Source organism: Megalops cyprinoides, chromosome 4 (genome assembly GCF_013368585.1).
Source record: "Megalops cyprinoides isolate fMegCyp1 chromosome 4, fMegCyp1.pri, whole genome shotgun sequence".
Taxonomy (NCBI): domain Eukaryota; kingdom Metazoa; phylum Chordata; class Actinopteri; order Elopiformes; family Megalopidae; genus Megalops; species Megalops cyprinoides.
In genome coordinates this window covers 44,065,502-44,086,929 of record NC_050586.1, presented here as the reverse complement: position 1 = coordinate 44,086,929, position 21,428 = coordinate 44,065,502, and the positions used below count along the sequence as shown (strand labels likewise).

The following is a 21,428-nucleotide window of genomic DNA, read 5'->3' as shown; positions in this document are numbered from 1 at the left end:
CAGCAATCAATGCTGCTTTTATAGTGCAACAGAAAAAAAAGTTCATTTAATTGCCACATTTTCACCATATTATCTTCCCTCTATCCTTAGGTCCAAGGTGCAATTGAATACATGGAATGTATCTGGTAGATTTGAAAATCCATCTACCTATCTATAAGCTCAATAAAGTGTCCTTTAGAGGACATTGGTAATCCACAGCAGAATTTGGCAGGCACAAAGAGTGAGGTAGGACCACACCCTTTGGAAAATTGCAGTCCATCACAGGGCACACTTGAGTATTATTACAAAAATAAGTCATCATTAAATACTAAATTTTACATGGAAATGGTAAAATATAAAAATAATTCTTATGCCATACTAAAAGAAAAAAAAAATCAGTGTTATCATTTTAAAAACCATTTCATAAAGCATTTATTTCATAAAAAGTAAGAGCATATTTAGTACCCTTATTGTGTACCTTTTTCACCAGATAAATATTGTACTTTTAAAACAGATATAGTGGACCTCACTCTTCAATATTTACCCAACCCAATAATTTAATGCAATTTATTTCAGTTCTCCACTTTGCTATTAACATTTACCTCATATATACCATTGAACATGCTATTTCCTAATAGAAGACTTGAGAAATGGTATTTTGACGCTTTACCAAGACTTTGGATCAGAGTGTTAATGGCTTTTGAGAGGCTGAATTTGCTCACTACAAGAACAATAATAAGTAGGAATTCTGACTAGTTAACAGAGGCCCATCTGTCATTCTGTTGGCTTTCAGCATTTCAGATTTTACTCTGAAGGTATGGGAGCCATATGAAGGGTCTGGTACTCTTCTATAATACTGTTTCCAATTGTTCCCATTTTTTCAGCAGCTGATCATTCTCTTCTGATTGGTCAGTGTTTTCCTCATGATCAGGGACTCCTTCTGCCTACACACAGAACACAGAACAAGGTGTTAGCTCATACTAAATAAATAACACATACATAGACAGTGTGAAAGTGATTTCCTTGAGTGTTTTTGTATTGTTAGAACAGAGGATTTTGTGTGTTTCTGACTTTTCTTCAACTCAAGTTCTTAAGAAGGAATATTCGTTAAAATAAAACATGATATATAGTCTTGTATTGAGCAAAGTGAAGTTTTGTGATATTCATAGTATAGGTAACAAAATAAAGGTCTGCAAGCATTCATTTTTGGACTTATGAAAACAAATTGTGATCAATGCACACTAATATACAAATCTAGGACTGTGTCTAGACAAAAGAGGGCTGGTATTAAACTTGTTTGCATTACAGGCGTGAGCACAACTTCAACCCTAAGTCAAATATAGTGTTATTCGTAATACATTATTATCTCTCTTTTCAGTATACACCCTCATCTATATCCACACACACATACACACACATATGCATTCATACTCACATTCATGCACACTATGATGGAGTATGAATGCATATGTGTGTACGTGTGTGTATGAATATGGAGAATGTCAGCATATTGATTGTCAGTACATGCTATATGCATCTGTCTGGGTATAACTAGGTGTGATTCTCCATATTGTATGTGAGTATAAGGGTGTGTGTGGTTGAATAAAGTGTGAGTGTATGCATGCGTGTGACCAGAAAGTATAAACAACTGTCTGTGTGTGTGTGTGTGTGTGTGTGTGTGTGTGTGTGTGTGTGTGTGTGTGGGTGTGTATGGGTGTGTATGTGCATGTGTTTGCGGGTGCGATTATACAGGGAAATTGTGTATGGGTGCACGAGTTAGGGGAAAGAGATTGGTGTGTGTATAAATGTGATTATCGGTGTGCAGGTGTGTGAATAGGTATGATTACAGGTGTGTACGTGTAAGGGGTGCATGTGTGTGACAGCAGTCTCACTTGGTCTGCAGGTGCAGGTCCAGCAGTTGTCTCTGCAGGCGTGCACTGGTCTCCCTCTCCTCCTGCACCTCTCTCTGGGTCTGACGCTGCTGGGCTTCCGTGCGGCTCGCCACCTCCTCTGCTTCGTTCAGCGCACACTTCAGTGAGCGGATCCGCTGGGTCATCTGCAGTTACAGAACAGGGGTCAGCATGATTTCAGGGGTCAGCATGAGGTCAGGGGTCAGCTGGCAGCCCACTGTCTACTCCACACGCACACATCCACGCATTTACATACCCTCTATTTCCGTATCCTCAAAAGCAAACTCATTGTGAATATCACACCCAATTGTACAGTTTATAAGCAAAAAAAAAACACACAAGTCCTGGGTCCATCATCATAAAGATTCCTAAAAATGGATTTAAACATGTAATTGGTTTGGACCTTGCTTTGGGTTAAAGGTCCAGAGTTATGTTTACTTTGGTATGTAAGTCTGTTATGCAAACTATATTTATAAATATACAAATTCTCAAAAAACTCATACTCTAGGTTCGGAGGAAAAAAGTTTCATGTAGTCACTGTTTATGATATTACTGAGAATATTTTATTCTGATTGTGGCAAAAGTAGGGAGAATCAGGCTGTGCTCCAAACCAGATTAATCTCCCAGGTCTGATGACCCAGGAAGATCCATTTATAGTGAAGGCAATTGGGGAAAGTTGTCGATTCTTTATATGGTTTGGTGCAGTTTATTTGGATATTGATTGTATTGTATGGTAGAAAAAAGAACTACAGAATACATTTTGTTTTGGGGTTTGGTGTCACTTCAATTGATACATTAAGTGATAAACGTCTATTGTAATGTTGCATCTCTCAAAAAGACAAATACCTCAGGGTCAGCACAAATTTCCATTCAAAACAATTGTTATAAGACATCAGAATGTACCTTACTAAACATTCCATAAACAGCATACCTGCCTGATCTAATCGGTGTCTTCACAGTCCTGTCTTTGTACAGCTCCAAGAGATTATTTCTTTGTAGGAAACTATGGGCTCAGGTGACACATGGGCGCTTGCGCACGCAGCGACTGGCAGTGAGTGAGGTGGCGTCCGATATGTTTGTTTGTTTTTTATCCGTTTTATAAGTCGTGAATGTCCCAAAGTTTGTCTGAAGTCTGTCTTAAAGTTTCTCCTCAGCAGAGATCAGCTGCTTCAACTCCGCTATGAGAGCGTGCATAGCACACCAGATGTGGCTTTACAATTACCAGATTGTATAAGGAAAGATCACAAATCCGAACATTCAGCATGGCAGAGAAAAAAGAGGAAACGGGGCAAACGCGGAGGTGTTCGTTTACGCCTGAAGAAGCAAAGTCTCAAACGGATCCCCCTCCCCACAATGATTTTGGGAAACGTACAGTCCCTCAGGAATAAACTAGATGAACTGCAGGGAAATGTCCAGCTGCAGAAGGACTTTCGGGAATGCTGCGTTTTGGCCTTCACGGAGACCTGGTTGTCTGGCCATGACCAGGACCGAGACCTGTGGATTGACGGTTTCGGATCACCTATCCGGACAGACAGAGATGCCGACGTAACGGGGAAGACGCTCGGTGGCGGGGTATGTGTATATCTTAATAGACGCTACTGTACTTCTGTGACTGTCAGAGAAAGCATCTGCTTACCCGACATTGAGCTCCTGTCCGTGTCAATTCGCCCATTCTATCTGCCACGCGAATTTCCGCAAGTTTTTCTAACAGTTGTGTACATTCACCCAAAGGCAAATGCCACCACTGCTTGCCATGTTATTTCTGATGTCATCCAAAAATTACAAACACTCTCACCCGACGCTCCGAACTTTATCTTAGGTGACTTTAACCATGTTACTCTGAAAGAGTCAATGAGAGACCTTTACCAGTATGTCAACTGTCCAACCAGGAGGGGAAAGACACTGGATCTATGCTATGGTACAGTGAAGGACGCTTACAAATCAATTCCACTGCCCCCGCTGGGCTCTGCAGACCATAACTGTATTCAACTCATCCCCAAGTACAGATCTGTCTTGAGAAGGGAACAAGTGCAAATCAAGGAAGTAAAGGAATGGATGGAAGAATCAGTTATGTGCCTTCAGGAGTGTTATGACTGCACAGACTGGGACACTTTTAAGGAATCCTGTAATGACTTGGATGAACTCACTGATGTAGGGATATGATCATCCCATGTAAACAAATCAAGATTTATCCTAATAATAAACCATGGGTGAATGGGTCTATAAAAAACTGTCTGCGGAAAAAAAGGCAGGCCCAGAAACATGGTACTGCCACTGATTTACATGCAGCCACCAAAGAGCTGAAAACTGAGATATCCAAAGCCAAACAAAGATATAAATCCAAACTTGAACAAAGAATGGCTGAGAACAACCTTGGCTCTGCCTGGTCCAGTATGAAAACTATAGCTGGTATTCAGAACCAGAGTAACAGTAGCCATATCTCCCTTGAGGGTTTTAAATCTGATAATGAGCTTGCTAATGCATTGAATTGTTTTTATAACCGTTTTGATAAGTTTGATTTCAGTCAGGAGGTTGAAGAACTTCAATATAAACTCAAAAATAATCAGTACACCAACATTACATGTACAGATGTTGAAAATGTCTTCCTCAAGACAAAAATTAATAAAAGTCATGGACCAGATAATATATGTGGGCGTGTAATTAAGTTATGTACAAGAGAGTTGAGCCCGATATTCCATTTCATCTTTAACAAATCTCTACAGACACAACATGTACCTAAGGTCTGGAAACATGCTGTTGTGGTCCCTGTCCCCAAATGTAGTAGGCCTAATACTTTGAATGATTTTAGACCCATCGCTTTAACCTCAATTGTAATGAAAAATTTTGAAAAGTTGGTAAGGTCACAAATGTTAAGGCACACTGAACATGCACTGGACCCCATGCAGTTTGCTTATAGGCCAAACAGAGGAGTAGAAGATGCCACCCTTACTCTACTTCATGTGCTTCTTAAACATCTTGAAGGAAGTGGGTCTCATGCACAAATTCTATTTATTGATTTTTCATCTGCTTTTAACACAATCCAACCGCACATTTTAGTAAATCGTCTTCTTGCACAATTTGATTTAAGTTTTAACCTTATTGGTTGGATTCTGGACTTTTTAACAAATAGGACACAGGAAGTCAGGGTAAATGGAGTCATGTCTGGTCAGCTTTGCTCCTCCACAGGTTCACCACGAGGGTGCGCCCTCTCACCCCTTCTGTTCATCCTGTATACGAACATGTGTCAGAGCAAATATGTCAATAGGACTATTATGAAATATGCTGATGACTCTGTGATTGTGAGCCTGCTGCAGAAGAATGAAAGAGGCCATGGGCCAATAATAGAAGATTTTGTCCAGTGGTGTGAGGAATCTCACCTTCAGCTGAACATATCCAAAACGAAGGATATGCATATTGATTTTGGAAAAAACCTAAGATATGAGGCCACTACTGTGAAAGGTGAAACAGTGGAACAAGTCACATCCTATAAATACTTAGGGACAATCATTGACTCCAAATTAAACTTCCAGGAGAATTGTGAAGCTGTTTGCAAGAAAGGACAACAGCGGTTACATTGCCTGAGGAAGCTGTTCCACTTTAATGTTGATAAGACCATGATGACTTTATTTTATCGCACTTTTATTGAATCAGTCATATCCTTCTGTTTAGCATCATGGTTTGGCAATGTTCCCCTTACACACAAGAATCGCCTATATCAAATTGTTAAGTGGTCAAGTAAACTGACTGGTGAGTCGCAGCTGCACCCTTCTTCTCTATACACAAGTCAACTACAGCGGATAGCAATGGCTATCCTAGATGATAGCCAACACCCCTTGCACAGTGAGTTCCAATACCTCCCCCTTGGACGGAGGCTGGCAGTACCAGGATGCAGGACAAATAGATTTAAAAACAGCTTTGTTCCTGCTGCAACTATTCTGCTAAACAAAATGTAAATCTAGATTGCTGTTTACCTCTACAATTGCGTAATGCACTTTAGGTTTACTGTATGTACTGTAACCACTTAAGCACTTTAATTGCACCTAAGTTTGCACTGTAAGATATAATGTTTATTGTACTTATACTATGCAAACAACAAGTCAGTAAGGTCATGTAGGGCAACTGTTATGCATAGTTACACGCTCCAACATTCTTAACCTTTTTATGTGTGTGTGTGTGTGTGTGTGTGTGTGTGTGTGTGCATGTCATATATGTTATAGGTCATATGTCAGCACTGTCTTTGTAATATTTATTTTTGTGTATATTGTATGTTTTAAATTCCATGTTACATGTGTCATGTGTTTTTTGTAGCTTACATGTTAAGGACACCCATCTCTCTCTTGAACTGCAAAACCAGTTTACCCACGGGTACCAATAAAGTAAACTGAACTGAACTGAACTGAACTGAGGTTCTTGTTCATGATTTGTTATTATGAGTTATTGGAGTCTTGGAGTCCAAGAATTAAACATATGTTTCTCTTGTTTACCAATGTCCCAAATGCAATTATAAATCACTTTCAGACAGTCTTAAACTTATTATAAATAACCTCATATTCTGTAAAATTCAGTAATGCTACACTGAGTGCCTAGGCCCAGATTAAATTAATATCTGTCCTTAACTTTGACCAACAAATAAATGCAAGTGTTGCTTTTTTCAAGGCCTGCACAATTCTTGTATTTCATTTCAGTGATTACTGAGCTTGCAGAAGTGTGAAGAATATGAGTAATGCTTGCATTTAATTGCTAATCAACGTTAAGAACAAATTTTTTATTCATTCCAGTGTTTGCGTGATCACAGACATGCACACTACAGATAACGCTCTAGCACCACATTGTGGTGCTTGTCTCCAGTTCCCCACCTGAGCGTTATGTTGAGTGGTTGCTTGATGCTCTTCTTCCATCTGGTCTGAAAGCTGTTTTATCTTCCTCTCTAGCTTCCCAATGGTGTTCACCAGAACAACTTTCTTCCTGTAAATCAACAGAACTCTGTACATTACACTGACAACATACTACAATTTTTAACCATTTAAAATGTCAAGCACACAGTCCTCACAGAGAGTTCATCTTGAAATAAATATTATTAAACTCATTGGGACCAGTGATCTTTCTTCCCCTACTGACCTCTCCTCTGTCTTCACAGTATCCTCTAGTTCCTTGACCCTAAGCTCGGCTTTTGTGAGCATGTCCTCTTGGACCCTGCTCTCTTTCAGCTCCTGTGCCTCCACATGCAAGTCTCTGACCTGAGAGACAGCAGGAACATGACACATTTCAACACCTACACACATGCATGTACACATATATGCACACACACACTCTCAGCGACATTCCTTTAAAACACATACTTACAAAACCAGCCCTCCTTCATTGTGTCTGATTGACAACTCAAGAAATGTGTACCTGTCTCTCCAGCCTGCCTTTCTCTCTGTTCAGATGGTCATTCAGGTCTTTCTCTTGTATCAGCTTCTGCTGAAACTGTTCCACCTGTAAATTACATTTGACACTCAATGACAAATATTATATTGCATTGCATACTTGTTTCAAGTATACTCTGCACACACATAGCTTTCATTTCATGCAGTCGATTTCTTGATGTGGATATGTGCTGGATCATCTTAGGTTAAGTGCCTTGCTCAAGGGTACTATAGCAGTCCCCAAAAAGACATTCAAACATGAAATACACTTATCACTGGTTCAGTTTCCCAGCAACTACTCTACGCCCATCCCATTTATGCCACATAGAATGTACTTCAAAAATACTTTCATAATTCAAGAACTAAGAGTGGCTTTTGTGCCATTGTCTGAATTGGTCACATACATGATAGTATATTTCAGGTTTATTGAAGAGGAAAATGTGGGGCATGATGGAGGCAAAGAATATAATATAATATAAAGAATATAATTCACATGAGCATAAAAAGATGTCCACATCACAAAGACAATGTATTTCCCATTGAAATAGCACTTTGGCCACATTAATATGACTTTGTAAAAATGACTTTCTGGAAGCTACATCAAATGCTTGTACTAATTGTTTTACTCCATGACACACCTGGTTGGTGCTTTTCATTTCCCCACAATTTTAGCATATAGGACAAAAATGTTCTGTTACAAATTCTGACACAGTTTTTTTTGTAAATTGATTGTACAGGAAGTTCTAGTTGTTCTTTTTATAATAACTGATTTTGTATAAATGATCATCAAACCTCATGGTTGACCAGAAATGAATTTTTTTTTGAAAACTACATTTTATCACTCAAAAACATTTGAGTCCACAAAGTACTAAAGATACCTGAACCTCTATCTCTTTATGATCATATTTTTATATTTCAAAGAATTTCAGCTTTACTGGTATACAAGGATTTAGGAAAGGAAAAAACAAAACATATGAAAACTTTAATAACTGGAATAATGGGGTTTTTGAAGTGCAGTACTAACAGTCCTACAGTACAGTCTCTAACCTGTTCAACAGCCTTCTTGTGCTTGTTGGCCCATCGTTCCTCACTGTCATGCATGTCCTCCAGGTTACTTTCCATATCTGCAATATTTTCCTGTGACACAGCGAGCACATTACTGTGAATGCAGATTTGTGCCTTTTGCATAGAGTATGTGTGGACAGAACTTCACCCCCTGGTGGAGTGTAAAGTACAAGCTTTGACAGTCTAGTTTCCAGGTACCTGGGCCTGCTTCAGCTGCTTCACCGTGTCCTGTTTGGACTGGGTTAGCGTGTGCAGCTCAGCCTGAAGGTCCTTCGCCTTCCGCTCAGCCTGTTTGCACTGCAACTGTGCCCACTCACACCTCTTGATTTCTTCCTCCAGAGCACGTTCCTTATCAGTCAACCTATCAGAGACCTGAAATGCACACACACACCTATGCAGGCACCTACAAAGGCGCACAACCAAATACACTCAAACACTGAGTTAACCAAGGTTCAGTATAGAACACTGCTTCAAATGTGCAAACAGCTGGTGGTAATAAGTTCAAGGGCTATCAAAAACTTTTTTTTATATCCATTTTGTTACTGACACCAAAGCTGCCTGTGGTGGGATGGCTTGGCTTTCCAATTTGTGGAACATAGCATTGTGATGACTTGGCGTGTTGCCTTCTCCTGTTCTCTCCTGTTGCAGCAGTGAGAGAAGTCATGGCTGTGGTGTACCTCTCCCTGTAGCCTGGTGACTGTCTGCTGCGCTCTCTGTAACTCCTGGGTCTTCTTCATCAGGCTGTCTTCCAGCTGCTCCACCCTCTGCAGGGCATCGGCCCTCAGCTTCTTCTGGAGGCTAAGCTCTGCTGCTGCCTGACTGGAGGCCTGGAGGGCCACAACCAGCTGTCAAAGACACACAGGGCTGTTAACAAGCCGCTGCATAGCTACAATGCATATAACACTGTTATTCTGTACAGCACTGACCAGCAGCTGCACAGCTACAATATATACATGAATGCTACTCTATAAAACACTATCAAGAAGTATTTATAGAACATAAATCATTATGGTAAGGAGTACCAATGAAGGAGTAAAGGTTATTCGTGAACATAATGAAACTGTAAAACACTCAAGCCTCTGTGACACTTTGAAACTGACTTGACTATGTAAATAACAGGAGTAAATACACTTGAATGAGACTGAGTTTCAGCTTAGTATCTGAACACAGATATGACGTGAATTGTTGCATCTGAACTGCCTCTGGTAAACTTATTTGGTGCTCTGGGTCCCTGAGATATTTTCATTGAGTTGTGACTTATTTCTCTTCAACCATCATGGCATTTCGGGAGGATCAGCTGAAAATCTGTGTGATGTAACAACCTCAGCCTCCAGACGCTGCACAGTACTGTCCAGTTCCACAGCCTTCTTCTCCTGGGCCTGCTTTTCCATATTGAGCTCCTCCAGCTTCCTCTCTGTGTGCCACAGCTTCTCTGACAACAAATGACAGTCTTGGGTCTGTTTCTCCAATGTGTCCTGCAGAAAACAGTACCCAATAAGACCCCTGGCCACACCCCTCTTCTCCTCATTAAAAACAAACAGCTTGTCAGACTGTTTCAGATGATAAAAGGGCAGGGGTAAAAGGTTAACATACATGATGTTTGTGTTCTACCTTTTAAATATCAGAATATCTTCTGTTTAAGGAGTGTGTCAGAGTGTAACATTTAAATTCAAAGCTGAACTGTGTAACACATTATGCAGAATGTGCTACCACATGGTAATAGTACATAAAAAAGATTGTTATACCTTAGTGTCTTGTATTTTTTCCTTCAACGATTGCTGCAGGTAGTTGAAAGCATATTGCTGAGTAGTAGCCTCCACCATCACTTCTTTTGCTTCTGTTATCTCTGTCTGTGGAAAAAAAAAAATCAACTTTGGACATTTAAAAGTCACACCAAAAATACAATGGAATTAATCCTCAAACACTAGTCACCAAATGGACTGGAAATATTTGATTCATTTCTCACTTTAAACCAGAAAAGGGGTGCTTATATTGTACAGGATTCATTTTCATGAACTCTTGTATTATACCAGCTGTCATGTGATTCAACACAAATTTGCTTTGTTTTATGAAGCTTTGTTGTCCCGCTTTGTTTTGATTTATTAAAGTCTTTAAAGATTTGAGCATTGTCTACAAACCTTTAACTTGAGTTCAAATCTGTACAGATCTCAGCATAGCTTTTCCAGAATAAGAAAAAGCAGAAGTTAGGGGCAAAAATGTGGTGTAGTGGTAAGGAACATTGATTCTGCCTTAGTAAAAATATCCAGCTATATAATGGATAACATTTACACAATTATAACCTATGTACGTCACTCTGGGTAAGAGTGTCTGTTAAGCAACTAAATATAATGTAATGTAAATTCACCAAGCTGAGCAACAACAATGCACATTCAAAGCATTCTCATGCAGCAGCAGTAGAATGTCCAAGTATAAATTAATAACAAGTGCAAGTCAGTATTATTTAAATAGGTAAATAAATAGTAGAGGTATATTAATAAAAATTCCCTGCTGTTTCTGAAGGCAGACTCCAGGACACAAAGAGAATACTGCGATACCTCTAGCTGTCTGAGGCTAAGGTTCATTGAGGTTCTCTCTCTCTCCAGCTCAGCCATCCTGTCCATCACCCCCTTCATCTCAAGCTGCAGCTGGGCATTGGTCCACAGCAGGTCTTCATTCTGCACGAGCAGGCCTCTCATCTCAAAGCGGATCTGGTTCCTTTCCTTGTCCATCTGGACCCTCTCTGCCTCCAGGAACCTGTTTCTCTGTGAGGGAGGGGGGAGGGGTCCAAGGAAGTACATTCATGAAAACACATAGGAGAATGATCTGGGTAAGATCAAAAGCACTTGTGGGTGGTGGATTGTGCAAAATGCTACAAAGCAATTGCCACTTATTGAGTGTCATCATTAGGAAACCAAAGATTTTTTGAATTCTGATTTTTTTTAAGGAAAAAACGTTCATAACCAGAGAAGGTAGGTAGAACACCTACAATAACAACCTGAAACAGTTATAGAGGTTCTAAGGAAAACATAGTTATACCCTCTGGCTCTCATCCAGCTGCCCTGTGAGCTCTGCAATGTAGTTGCATTTGCTGTGAACACCTGATTTCAGGAGAAAGCCATTGGGAATAACCTGCAAGAGCACAGGGAGACAACATGCAACAAAGGGGCAAATCTGGCTAGCAATAAAATACTGTAGCTTGTTAGGTTAATCGGTGCTTAAGGTATTTCATGTTTCCATTTGCTCAAAGAGGAGTAAATGAAGCCAGAGCCCACTTCAACTCCAGTTTCCTGCCCATGTTTGATTCATGAATCTACTTCAACCTCCTGCACCCTCTGCTTATAATGCCACCTTCCTGTCTCAAGTACAGGAATACCTCACATCAGCCTTAGGGCCATTATGACCATTCAAGCTTTTCTCCGAGTGAATTGTCACACACCTACTGAGAACTTCCATGCAGGGCAAAGCTCTAGTGGTATCTTCTGAGAGAGTAGCCTAAGGTGTTCTTTAATGTTCATACCTCATGCTTCTTGGTCAGGGTCCTATACACAGTGTAGCCCCCCCTGGAGATGGAGAGGGTGGGTGAAGGCACCAGGCTGGTGCTTCTGCTGTTGAGGCTGAAGATGCCAAAATCAGATGTGGCCGGTGACACCAGCCCCTGCTCCAGACAGAAAACGGCACATCATCTAAATGACATTTTTTCAGAAATACAGTATAACATGGCCTATAGCACTTACACCTGTATAACACTTTCTTCTGTGTCTTCAAAATATCTTTGGAATGTAGTTTGGCATTGAGTATTGGTTTCATTCAGAACATTCCAAACAAATTTTAGGAATTCTTATTTTAGTCAGTTACTCTCTATCAGTGGAAAAAATAAGATGTCACAGTTAGACTGTCAGTATAAGAGTATTAAGATCCCGAAATGAAATCAAAAGGCTGTATCAATGAGTGCAATGTGAAACATTGCAAAGTAAAATATCATACTGCTGTTATTTAATGGGACCACTGCTTTAAACAGATTAAACAAATCCATAAAATCCACTTTACAATATAATCCTAACTGAGTATCGCATAGAATGTACTTCGTATGAAAATTCAAGTCCATCTATATACACAGAAGAGTAATGAAGCTTTAGCAGGAGAAAACAGAAGGCCAAGCATGCTAGTAATAGAATTAATTGAACGTGATCTGGCTATGTATGATTTCATACAGAAAGGGATCCTAACAGAACAAATCATAATTAAATTGTGCAGTCATGTACATTTTGTTATCAGACTGTACAATCGGTGGGATTAAACTGGGAAGGAATATGAACAAAATAAAATGGAGAATGCAACAATCTGATAAGCCGGTATAAGCGGCTTTAAACAGCACCCTAGTTATAAGCAAAATCTGAAAGAGCAGAAACTGACAAATTAAGTATTACGTTTTTTTCTCTTGCATAGCCTTAATGCTTTTCCATACATAGTTAAGAGACATTGAACACTTATCACCTTGCTCTCAGACATCCTGTAAACCGGGTAGGTCTCAGTGGAAAGAGATTTATACGGGCTTCTGAACACTCTCGATGGGCTTTCTGTGACAGCCATCTGAAACAAAGGAAAGGTGAATTAATGACATGCTTAATAATATATGTGGAAGGCACACCTAACTCAAACATTACATTTAACCAACAGGATGACAGAACTTCCACAGTGCTTCTCATTTGAGACAACAACTCCAAGTGCTTGGAACAACCTTTATTGGCAGCCTTGACAGCAATGTTAATTTTTAAATGGGAGCAACAATTTAAGCTTGTGAAATGATGTACTGTATGCTGGCTACATGGGCAATTTCAGAGTTATTGCAGGAAATGCTTGTAAAGTACACGTTTAAATGATCCAAGCCATCATAAAATACAAATTTCCCATATGTATTAGTTTACCCTGATATGATTTGACCAAAAAAGTTTCATTACATTTCTCCATCAACATCTGCTGACTGTCAGCATACATCTGCCATAAAATTAATGTTAGACTTACCTGGTTACTGATAAAGATGAACTGTTTGAAACCATAGCATAGAGTGTTTGCAAGCAAATAGTTAATTTATGGTACTTGTGTGAGCCCTAGTAATTGTAACATTTGTGAAGAACACAATATGAAGAAGTCATAGAGAAATAAAAATTGTGTGATTAGATAATTTAAGTAAGTTAAGTGCAGAGGGCAACCACAATATCATTAGGGGTGAATGCTCACCCTCTCTGATATGGTGTCCCAATCCTGTGATGTCAGGGACTCCAGGGAGCTGTGGTGACTTGGCCAGTGTTTGGAGCTGTGGCCCTCTGAGCACACACTGGTGCTATCTTCCCCTAGTTTTCTGTCTGGATCCCTGGAATCATTCCCAAGCATGTCGGAGCTGAGAGACAGCTGATAGTTTGGGCTTAGTTTTGCTTGAAAACTTAGCAGCTCCTCCCCTGAAGGAGGGATTTCTAGAACAAAATCAGATTCCTAGAGGATGCAAGAATAAGTAGGACATACATCAATTATTACTGTAACGTTAAACTAATGCAAAACAAACAAATATTTCCATTAAATAACAATACTTGTTCAGACAAATTTTACAAATGTAAAATGAAAGAACAGTAAAATGTAGAGAGTCAGAGACATGCAAAACTAAATGAAATGAAACATACAACAAACGTAAGAAACATAGTGAATCTAGTTTCAATTTATGCATCACACTGATTGGAGCCCCATTTATAATTCTGAAATTTGTGAAAATAAAGCATGAGTAATTCTGAGATACTGCAAACAGTATTTATACTTGCACAACTTGCAGCATTACGTAATATCTAAAGGAAGAAACAAATATGGCTGAAATGTTAAAATGTGGAAGATTGCGGTCAGCACAGACACTGAAGTTTGTTCACATTTTATGAGGGTAGCAGATGTAGCAGATGAAGCATTCATCTGCAGAGGTCTTTTTTTCCCAGCAGGCATTACACTCACTGTAAGACAATGATGTTCCATCACAGACAGTGATATGGGATCTCACTCAACTCACCACAACTGTCTCCTCCACTGATCCATTGCCTAAGTTATTGCCAAGTTGAGAAATGATCCTCTCAGAGGTAGCATCTGTTGATATTTCACTGCATTGCGAGTCACTTTCTTGGATGTCTCTTGAGTTGGAAAATGGGTCCTCTGATGGAGATGTTACTGTGATAGTGGGTAAACTGCCCTCCTCATTTGGTTTGCCACTGTCACTTCTACTCAGAACAGAGATGATTCTTTCTGGTGTTCCCTTACCCTCCATTACCTCAGACTGTGAAATTTTCTCTGTGGAATTCCTGCTGCTAGCACCAGCTATCAACGACCTGCTAGAAGATCCAGCTGAACAGTGTTGGCCACTCTCACCACTGGAGAACTTCTGAATGAGATCTTTGATGTGGCCTGAAAGTTGCAAGTCTACTTTCACAGAAACCTTCTTGGTTGGTGTACTGAGCTCAGCGCTTCTGTTGGTCTCTCCGTTAATGTGTGTGTGTCCATTTGGAAGAATTTTGTTGCATTCTGTTCTACGTTCAGAATTTCCTCTTGCCATGTTGTTCACAGCATCCTACAAAACAAAGGATTACTTTTCAAAAGGAACACAAAAGGATAGAAATGAGAATGCCTGTTGCCAATGCCAATACCATACAATTTGCCATGCAATCTTGTTTTTGCACAACAAGCCTCTCACAAGTAATTCATCCCATGTTTAGCTTAAAGAACTCAAAATAATATATAATAATAATATAATGTTTTTTTTTTTCTAGTGAAGTGATGTAAAATGAATGGCCTATAATGTCTAACCCTACAGAGGTTTTGTCTAACATTAGTGTTATCTGATTCATATTGTACAAGAACTACAACTGAATCCAAGCAAATGTATTATCATGAGGTGACAAGAAAAGAGCACTGAAGTCTAGGCTAAAATTTGTATTTACGTTTTATGTTTTGGCTGGGTAAATGTTGTAATACAGGTGTATATTTTAAAGACAATGCCAGGGTGCTTCGTGTGCACCTGAGTTCAATCTCTTATCTCTGCAGCTCATGATGTAGACAGATATGAGTCATGGATTCATGTAAATGCACTCAGCATTCTGTCTCTATGTGAAAAATGACAGTAAAACGACTGGCTCTCTGCCATGCCAGTTTTCAGTTAAAAATCACCTATCTAGACCAACGAAACACCTCTCCCAACAGCTGGCATATCTTGGGCCTGGAAATAGTAGTGATTATGTGAAACCTTTTTTTGCATAACACAGGGATGTCATTTGCAAACTACAACAAGATAACCATAACCTCCAGATTGTCATATCTTATGTAGTTAACAAAAAGTGTCCTCAAAAAGTCAATAAAGGTATTTGAAATTACTCACGTACTGTATGTTTATTTATGTGACTGAGTGAGTATTTATATCATTATAGTTGATATCTTAATATTGATACATTGATACTATCACATTTAAATCATGGAAGCTCCGTTTTTCTCTATGGCAGATGTTATTTCTTTAGCATGATAAGTGTCTTACACAGGTGTGCCTCACCATAATGAAGGAGAATCAATGTGCAAATTCCAAACGGTAAAAAAGCCATTTTGACATGCAAAACCCCACTAAACTTTCAACAAAATAGAGTTCTACAAATAGTCTATTTTCTGTATCACACCATTAAAGAAGTGACAAACTTTATTTCTTTATGTTATTTTTCAAATGTACTTAATGTAGCCAATAACTAAACCAAGCATTGAGCAATTTAAGACTGAGCACTTGCATTTGCTCATTTGAAAGCTACATATTGGGCACTGATGAAGACTGAAGATTAAGACTGATAAAAATTCAAAAGACATACAGCAACACAATACAGGTTGTATAAAATTCACAAGATCCCTGCTGGTAATTTTTTTAACGATGCTTCTGCCATTTTCACTACCAATCACATTCTGAAGTCATAATTACAAACACTAGAAAATGAAAAATCAGAAATGTTTTCACCACTATTCTGAAGCCCAAGGGTGTTTTACAGTCTGAGATAATACTGTAATGAGAGACATTTTCACAGGGATGTTTTCATTACCAATGAGTGTGTAAAAAAGGTTTATGTTTCATACCATTCTGATCTCCAGCTCCTGCTCAATCTCCCCTTGTGATTGCCCAGACACAGAGAGGTCCTGCTGATGTTGCGCCTTCTGCTGGTAGCTTTGAAGATCACTGCTCACAATTTCCTGCAGAGCACAGTCTTGGAACCTCAGTGTGTTTGGTTCTTCTTTGTAGGTTTTCACCTGGAGGTTCTGCTGCAACCTCACCAGTTCCTGCCCAGGAAGACAGACCCAGCCCTGATCATCAAATCTCTAGAGGCCCTCTTCTCACAATGCACCTTGAACTTCTAGGACATCTAAATAATAACTTGATTTCAAAAATAACACATAGCTTGGGCTGAATGGCAGAGGTAAAGCAATGAGTGCTGAAATGAAACAGAGCGAGATAAAGCAGATAGACCCAGATAGATATGACAAGCAGATAGAGTCCAGACATCTCACTAACAATGTGCTGATGTCTGCTGGTTGTGGATCTCTAAATCGATCAAGTGTTTGTCTCACAGTGTTTGTCTCAACTCACTCAGCTTGAAATACACAACCACAACACAATGCATTTTAAGTCATGTAACAAAAGAGCCACAAAAAAATTGAAAATGTCCAAAGATTTTTCTTCAAAGTTTAGACCACAAGAGGACCGAATTCATTCATTATTTAAACCAGTTTGTTTCAACCTGAAATGCTACTAATCAGAAGAATCAGATTGAAAGTGCACAATAAGTGACACCCTATAGACAGGAAAATACATATTCCAGTAAACTCTTATCACATCTGATTTTTGGATCATTTTTTAAATACTACAAAAATTAAAGGCATTGCACTGGTTTCAATTTCTGGGATAGGGGAGACATAATACTCTAAGTAACAGCATGCATGCAAGTCAGCACTTTTCAAACATGAAATACAGGGGCATACCATACTAGCTTTTGCAGTCATAGTTGACATCATTGCTTCCATTACACCTCAAAGTTTCAGTAACTAACTTCTTCCTCAAAACAAGTCCTTGCTTGCATGTCTCTCAATAAAAGCAGACTCTTGCCAAGAGGTGCACGTCATTGCAAAGCACCCTGCTGTGGTGCATTTCCATTGTTGGACGATAAATAATTTCAGACTGGTCAGAAAGCCAAGGGATTGATCAGTCTATTTTTTATAATCATTTATTTGCATGGGAGATTACCAAGGCTGACGCACAGATCTTAGATTTCATGCTCCACAACAGCAACTTTTTTTAGACATTTAGCTTTTACAAGAACAGTTTGAATAAAGTACCATAATCACGATGTCACTACCATAAATTTGGTTGTAAACTGCCAAAATGATATTGGCTACAGTGTGAGGCTTGTGTTAATGATTGTTAAAGTGGGAATTATTTTTAAAGTTAAAGACATGTTGTAGTTAGAGTGATCACTTTGAACACTTTGGAGCTTAGGTGTCCTGCCCAGGATTCACCAGAGCTGTGTTATACTCACAAAGCATCATAATCTTTGGCAATCTGAAACCACAAGGAATTAACCAACTGGATGACTTAGTTTGTGTCTGAGTGAGAGTATGTCCATCTGTGTGGCCATGACACGGTGAACAGGGTTAGCCCTAGCAAGTTTTGTGAACTGTCTCCCGCAGTGTCAGGAAGGTGACAGGATAGATGGGTATATCTGATCGGACTGGGAATCATGTGGGAAAATGAGTAATGGCAGCAGGTTCAGACAAGAGCCAGTTGCATTTTGCCCCTGTACAGTCAGGCCATGTCTGTGAGAATATTTGTGAGGTTTCTGTGTTCTTCCAGTCTGTTTATATTGCCTTGAGGGCAGTGAAATCCCCTGGAGGAATTCCAGTGAAAGCTCGAAAGTCAGGGAGTGTTAGGATAGAGTCAGTCCCAAAAGTTGCCCAGTTTCATGCTCTCTCTCTAAACAGGGTGTGGAATGCATTACAGCACCTATCTCTGGACACTGACTTAGATTACAGGCACTGAGAGCAAGGTTATTACTGTAAACCCCTCCTCTTCACAACCCACCCCCATAACCACAGCTCATCCTTACAAAAAAAAAAAAGAACTGAACTGGCTGTTCTTGCTCTCCAGTGCCTCTAATGGTGAAACACTTCCGGTCTCAGTTGTGAAAAAATGAGTAGGGGATCCCATTATTCCTAAGGTTGTTTCTTCCAGTAGCTTCCGTTATTGACTAAAATATTGTGTCTGGTATTACCTCTGAACATTCAAAATATTTAAACAAACAATCTGAAGCCCCTGCTTTGTGAAGAAATATGATTCTGTAAAAATTGATATCCATTAATCCATTAATATCCATTAATAATTAATATCCATTTTATAATTTTTAAAAAATCCTGGCCTACAGGCTTGCGATTAAAACAAAATTACAAAGATTAGGTTAATTCTCTGATGGATGTATGACAGCAGAGGGACAGAAGCAAGTGTTTATTATACATCTATTTTATGACTTCAATAAAAATTTACGTACATCCTGTCACACACTGCAGTGAGAGCTGGACACAAGTGCGGAACAGCAAACCTTTATTCTGGAACGGGGCAGGATACAAACGATCAGACGGGATACAGGCAGGAATTGAAGCATTTGCAAAACCAGGCTTAGTATACCCTGACTTTGCACTGGTGAACTAAACACAAGGGTTTAAATAGGGGAACAAATCAAAGCTAACGAGGTGGAGACAGGTGAGGGAGATAATCAAGACAGGTGAGGGGGGTAATCGCTGATCAGACCGGTGATTAGCAGGTCGGCAACACTGAGTGCTGAATGGCTGAAGCCGAAGTGGGAGGGGGCGAGGTCGTTACACATCCTCAGAATACAATGCAATTGGCTGATCTATGATTAGGAATATTCATCTTTCTCACTCATGCTCCTGTTACAAATCCCAAGTCCCATTTAACCCATCTGTAATTTGATGGCAGTGTTTTTCTCCATACTCCTACTGTTCTCCATGATCTAATTCAGAGATTATGCATATCCAGCAGGGGCATCCTAGACTAGATCCAGGCCTCAAAATGTATGGATGTGTCACATAACTATGTGCAATAACATACATTAAAAGAGTAGTTTACACCAAACCAATATGGGCCACAACGACACAGTTCATTTTTGAACCAGAGTGACTTGTTGAAAGTATTGATATGTCTTTGCCTTCCAGACTAAATGTAATTTAGTTTGACCAAAAAAGAGAAATTGGAGAGCACAATGAATGATGTCAATGTATGATTTAAAATATTTGAGTCAGTAGATTTGGATATTACAGCTCTCCAGTATCAGTTTAGACATTAATTTGTGTAGATTATTAATCTACTCTACATACACAATACATTTTACAACTGGGCCTCTGATCATTGATATTGATCTTTCATGGACACTTGATATCAGAACAGATATCAAATCCACCAAAATTTTATGCTAAATTCTCAATTTCAAGCGACAGGAAATACTCGAAACGAATCCTTTTTCATAGCATGTGTCAAGTCACGCCAGAAACAGACAATTGTCTAGACCAGAAGTGCCACCAGAAAACGTCAACATTATAAGATGGATAACGTGAACTCACTCTAAAGTGCAATAACTTATTACAAGTACGTAATAGTAGTATTGTGTTACAAATTTATAAATTCAGTGTTATGCAAATGATAAACTGAAATTGATTTCTTCGATATTCGAAGAAATTTCTTCGATATATTTCAAACGATAGTAATGGTCTGTTTATGATAAGTGTACATTTTATTTTCTTTACGAATAGCATTATGACAACCTAATGACAACCGATGATATATCTCAAAAGAATAAATATCTCAAAGAAATGAACAACATAAAAAAGCTAAAAGGAGCAGGCGCGAGCGACTCGTTACAAAACTAGAATATTATCCATTAAAATAATCTATCTATTTCTATATCTAAAATATTCAGTATTCAGTACATATTCATAACTAATTTTAAAGGTATCTTGTGTGTAAATATATATCCGTGCAAAGCTGGAATGTCCACAAGTACCGCAAAATAAATAAGAAAGGGAAATGTTGTTTGCAAATGCCTTACCTTTGTCTCGGTAATCTCCTTTCACCAGTGCGATTTCATATAAACGGCACATTCTCAAGCTCCTGCGGCAAAACAGACTTGTAGGTGGAGCTTCTACCCCAGAGTGACATCTGAATAGTAACGAAATCTGCCCTTACAAGGACTGCATAACAGAAAATCATAACTGGAAAAAGCAGCGGAAGGAAGTGTCCTTAATAGTCCATTTATTGGCTGAACTCCAGGGTGAACAAGAATCTAAACAAAGTTGTACCCTAATGTACAGCTTGTCATCTTTTTCAGCTTTTTTAACGACACTTGTGATTATTTTAAATTGACAACATTTTATCTTAATTATTACCTGCATTTTTAATGAAAATGACTGTTTTGGAGGAGGTTGAAGTGTGGACATCACTTCACATGTCACACAAAAAGTTTATTTTATGTAAGTATAATAAGTTTAGTTTATTATAATTATTACAGATTTTCTTAAAGGTGGCTTTATCTAAGGCAAGTCTTTTTTGATCAATCAAGTCAAGAAAATCAAGTCAAGTTGATTTTTTGAACGTATACACCAATTTACAATTTACTTCACAGAGAAAAATCAGGTGAAGTGCACTGCCCAAGAGTATAAACGCTTTTCCACAACAAGCCCTCATTGTTCTGGTAGCAATCCTTGTTCCCTGTCCACTGCAGATGGTCTACCTAGCTGTCTGTCTGAAAATCAGAGGAGCACATTCTAAACACCCTTCTATAAAGTGTGACATGTTGCGTCACATTGTTCAGTGGAAACTAAAAGGAGTCTGTGTGAGATTGAAGTGGTGTTCTGGGTAGAGTTAAAACAGAGAGTGAAACAGGAACATACCTCTTTGATATATGAAAGTGATGAACTGTCCAAGATCAACTTGTGTGATGTTTGTTAC

At 39.0% G+C, this 21,428-nt stretch overlaps 1 protein-coding gene across 3 annotated transcripts; it reads right to left on the bottom strand.

Moving 5' to 3' along the window:
* Positions 1–381: 381 nt before the first annotated feature.
* LOC118777050 (cingulin-like protein 1) lies at positions 382–20,593 on the bottom strand. Of its 3 annotated transcripts, none has more exons than XM_036527765.1 (18): positions 20,530–20,593; positions 16,496–16,696; positions 14,409–14,960; positions 13,601–13,852; positions 12,857–12,952; positions 11,880–12,020; positions 11,399–11,491; positions 10,918–11,124; positions 10,108–10,212; positions 9,685–9,837; positions 9,040–9,207; positions 8,561–8,734; positions 8,345–8,434; positions 7,284–7,367; positions 7,008–7,126; positions 6,746–6,854; positions 1,872–2,035; positions 382–923 (listed from the first exon to the last, which is right to left on the bottom strand). In XM_036527765.1, the coding sequence occupies exons 2-18, from the start codon at positions 16,496–16,498 to the stop codon at positions 860–862; spliced, it is 2,574 nt and encodes an 857-aa protein (XP_036383658.1). In that variant the 5' UTR covers positions 16,499–16,696; positions 20,530–20,593; the 3' UTR covers positions 382–859. The 3 variants fall into 3 exon arrangements, with proteins under 3 accessions (XP_036383658.1, XP_036383659.1, XP_036383660.1); XM_036527766.1 differs by having other exon boundaries at positions 11,880–12,017; XM_036527767.1 differs by lacking the exon at positions 11,399–11,491.
* Between the last annotated feature and the right edge of the window lie 835 nt (positions 20,594–21,428).

What these genes read in the sequence shown, in the direction of transcription:
- LOC118777050 (XM_036527765.1), bottom strand. An exon ending in GGGACACCATATCAGAGAGG is followed by an intron (nt 12,953 to 13,600) that starts GTGAGCATTCAC and finishes CCTTTGTTTCAG; the next exon opens with ATGGCTGTCACAGAAAGCCC. An exon ending in ACAAGAAGGCTGTTGAACAG is followed by an intron (nt 7,368 to 8,344) that starts GTTAGAGACTGT and finishes TGTAATTTACAG; the next exon opens with GTGGAACAGTTTCAGCAGAA.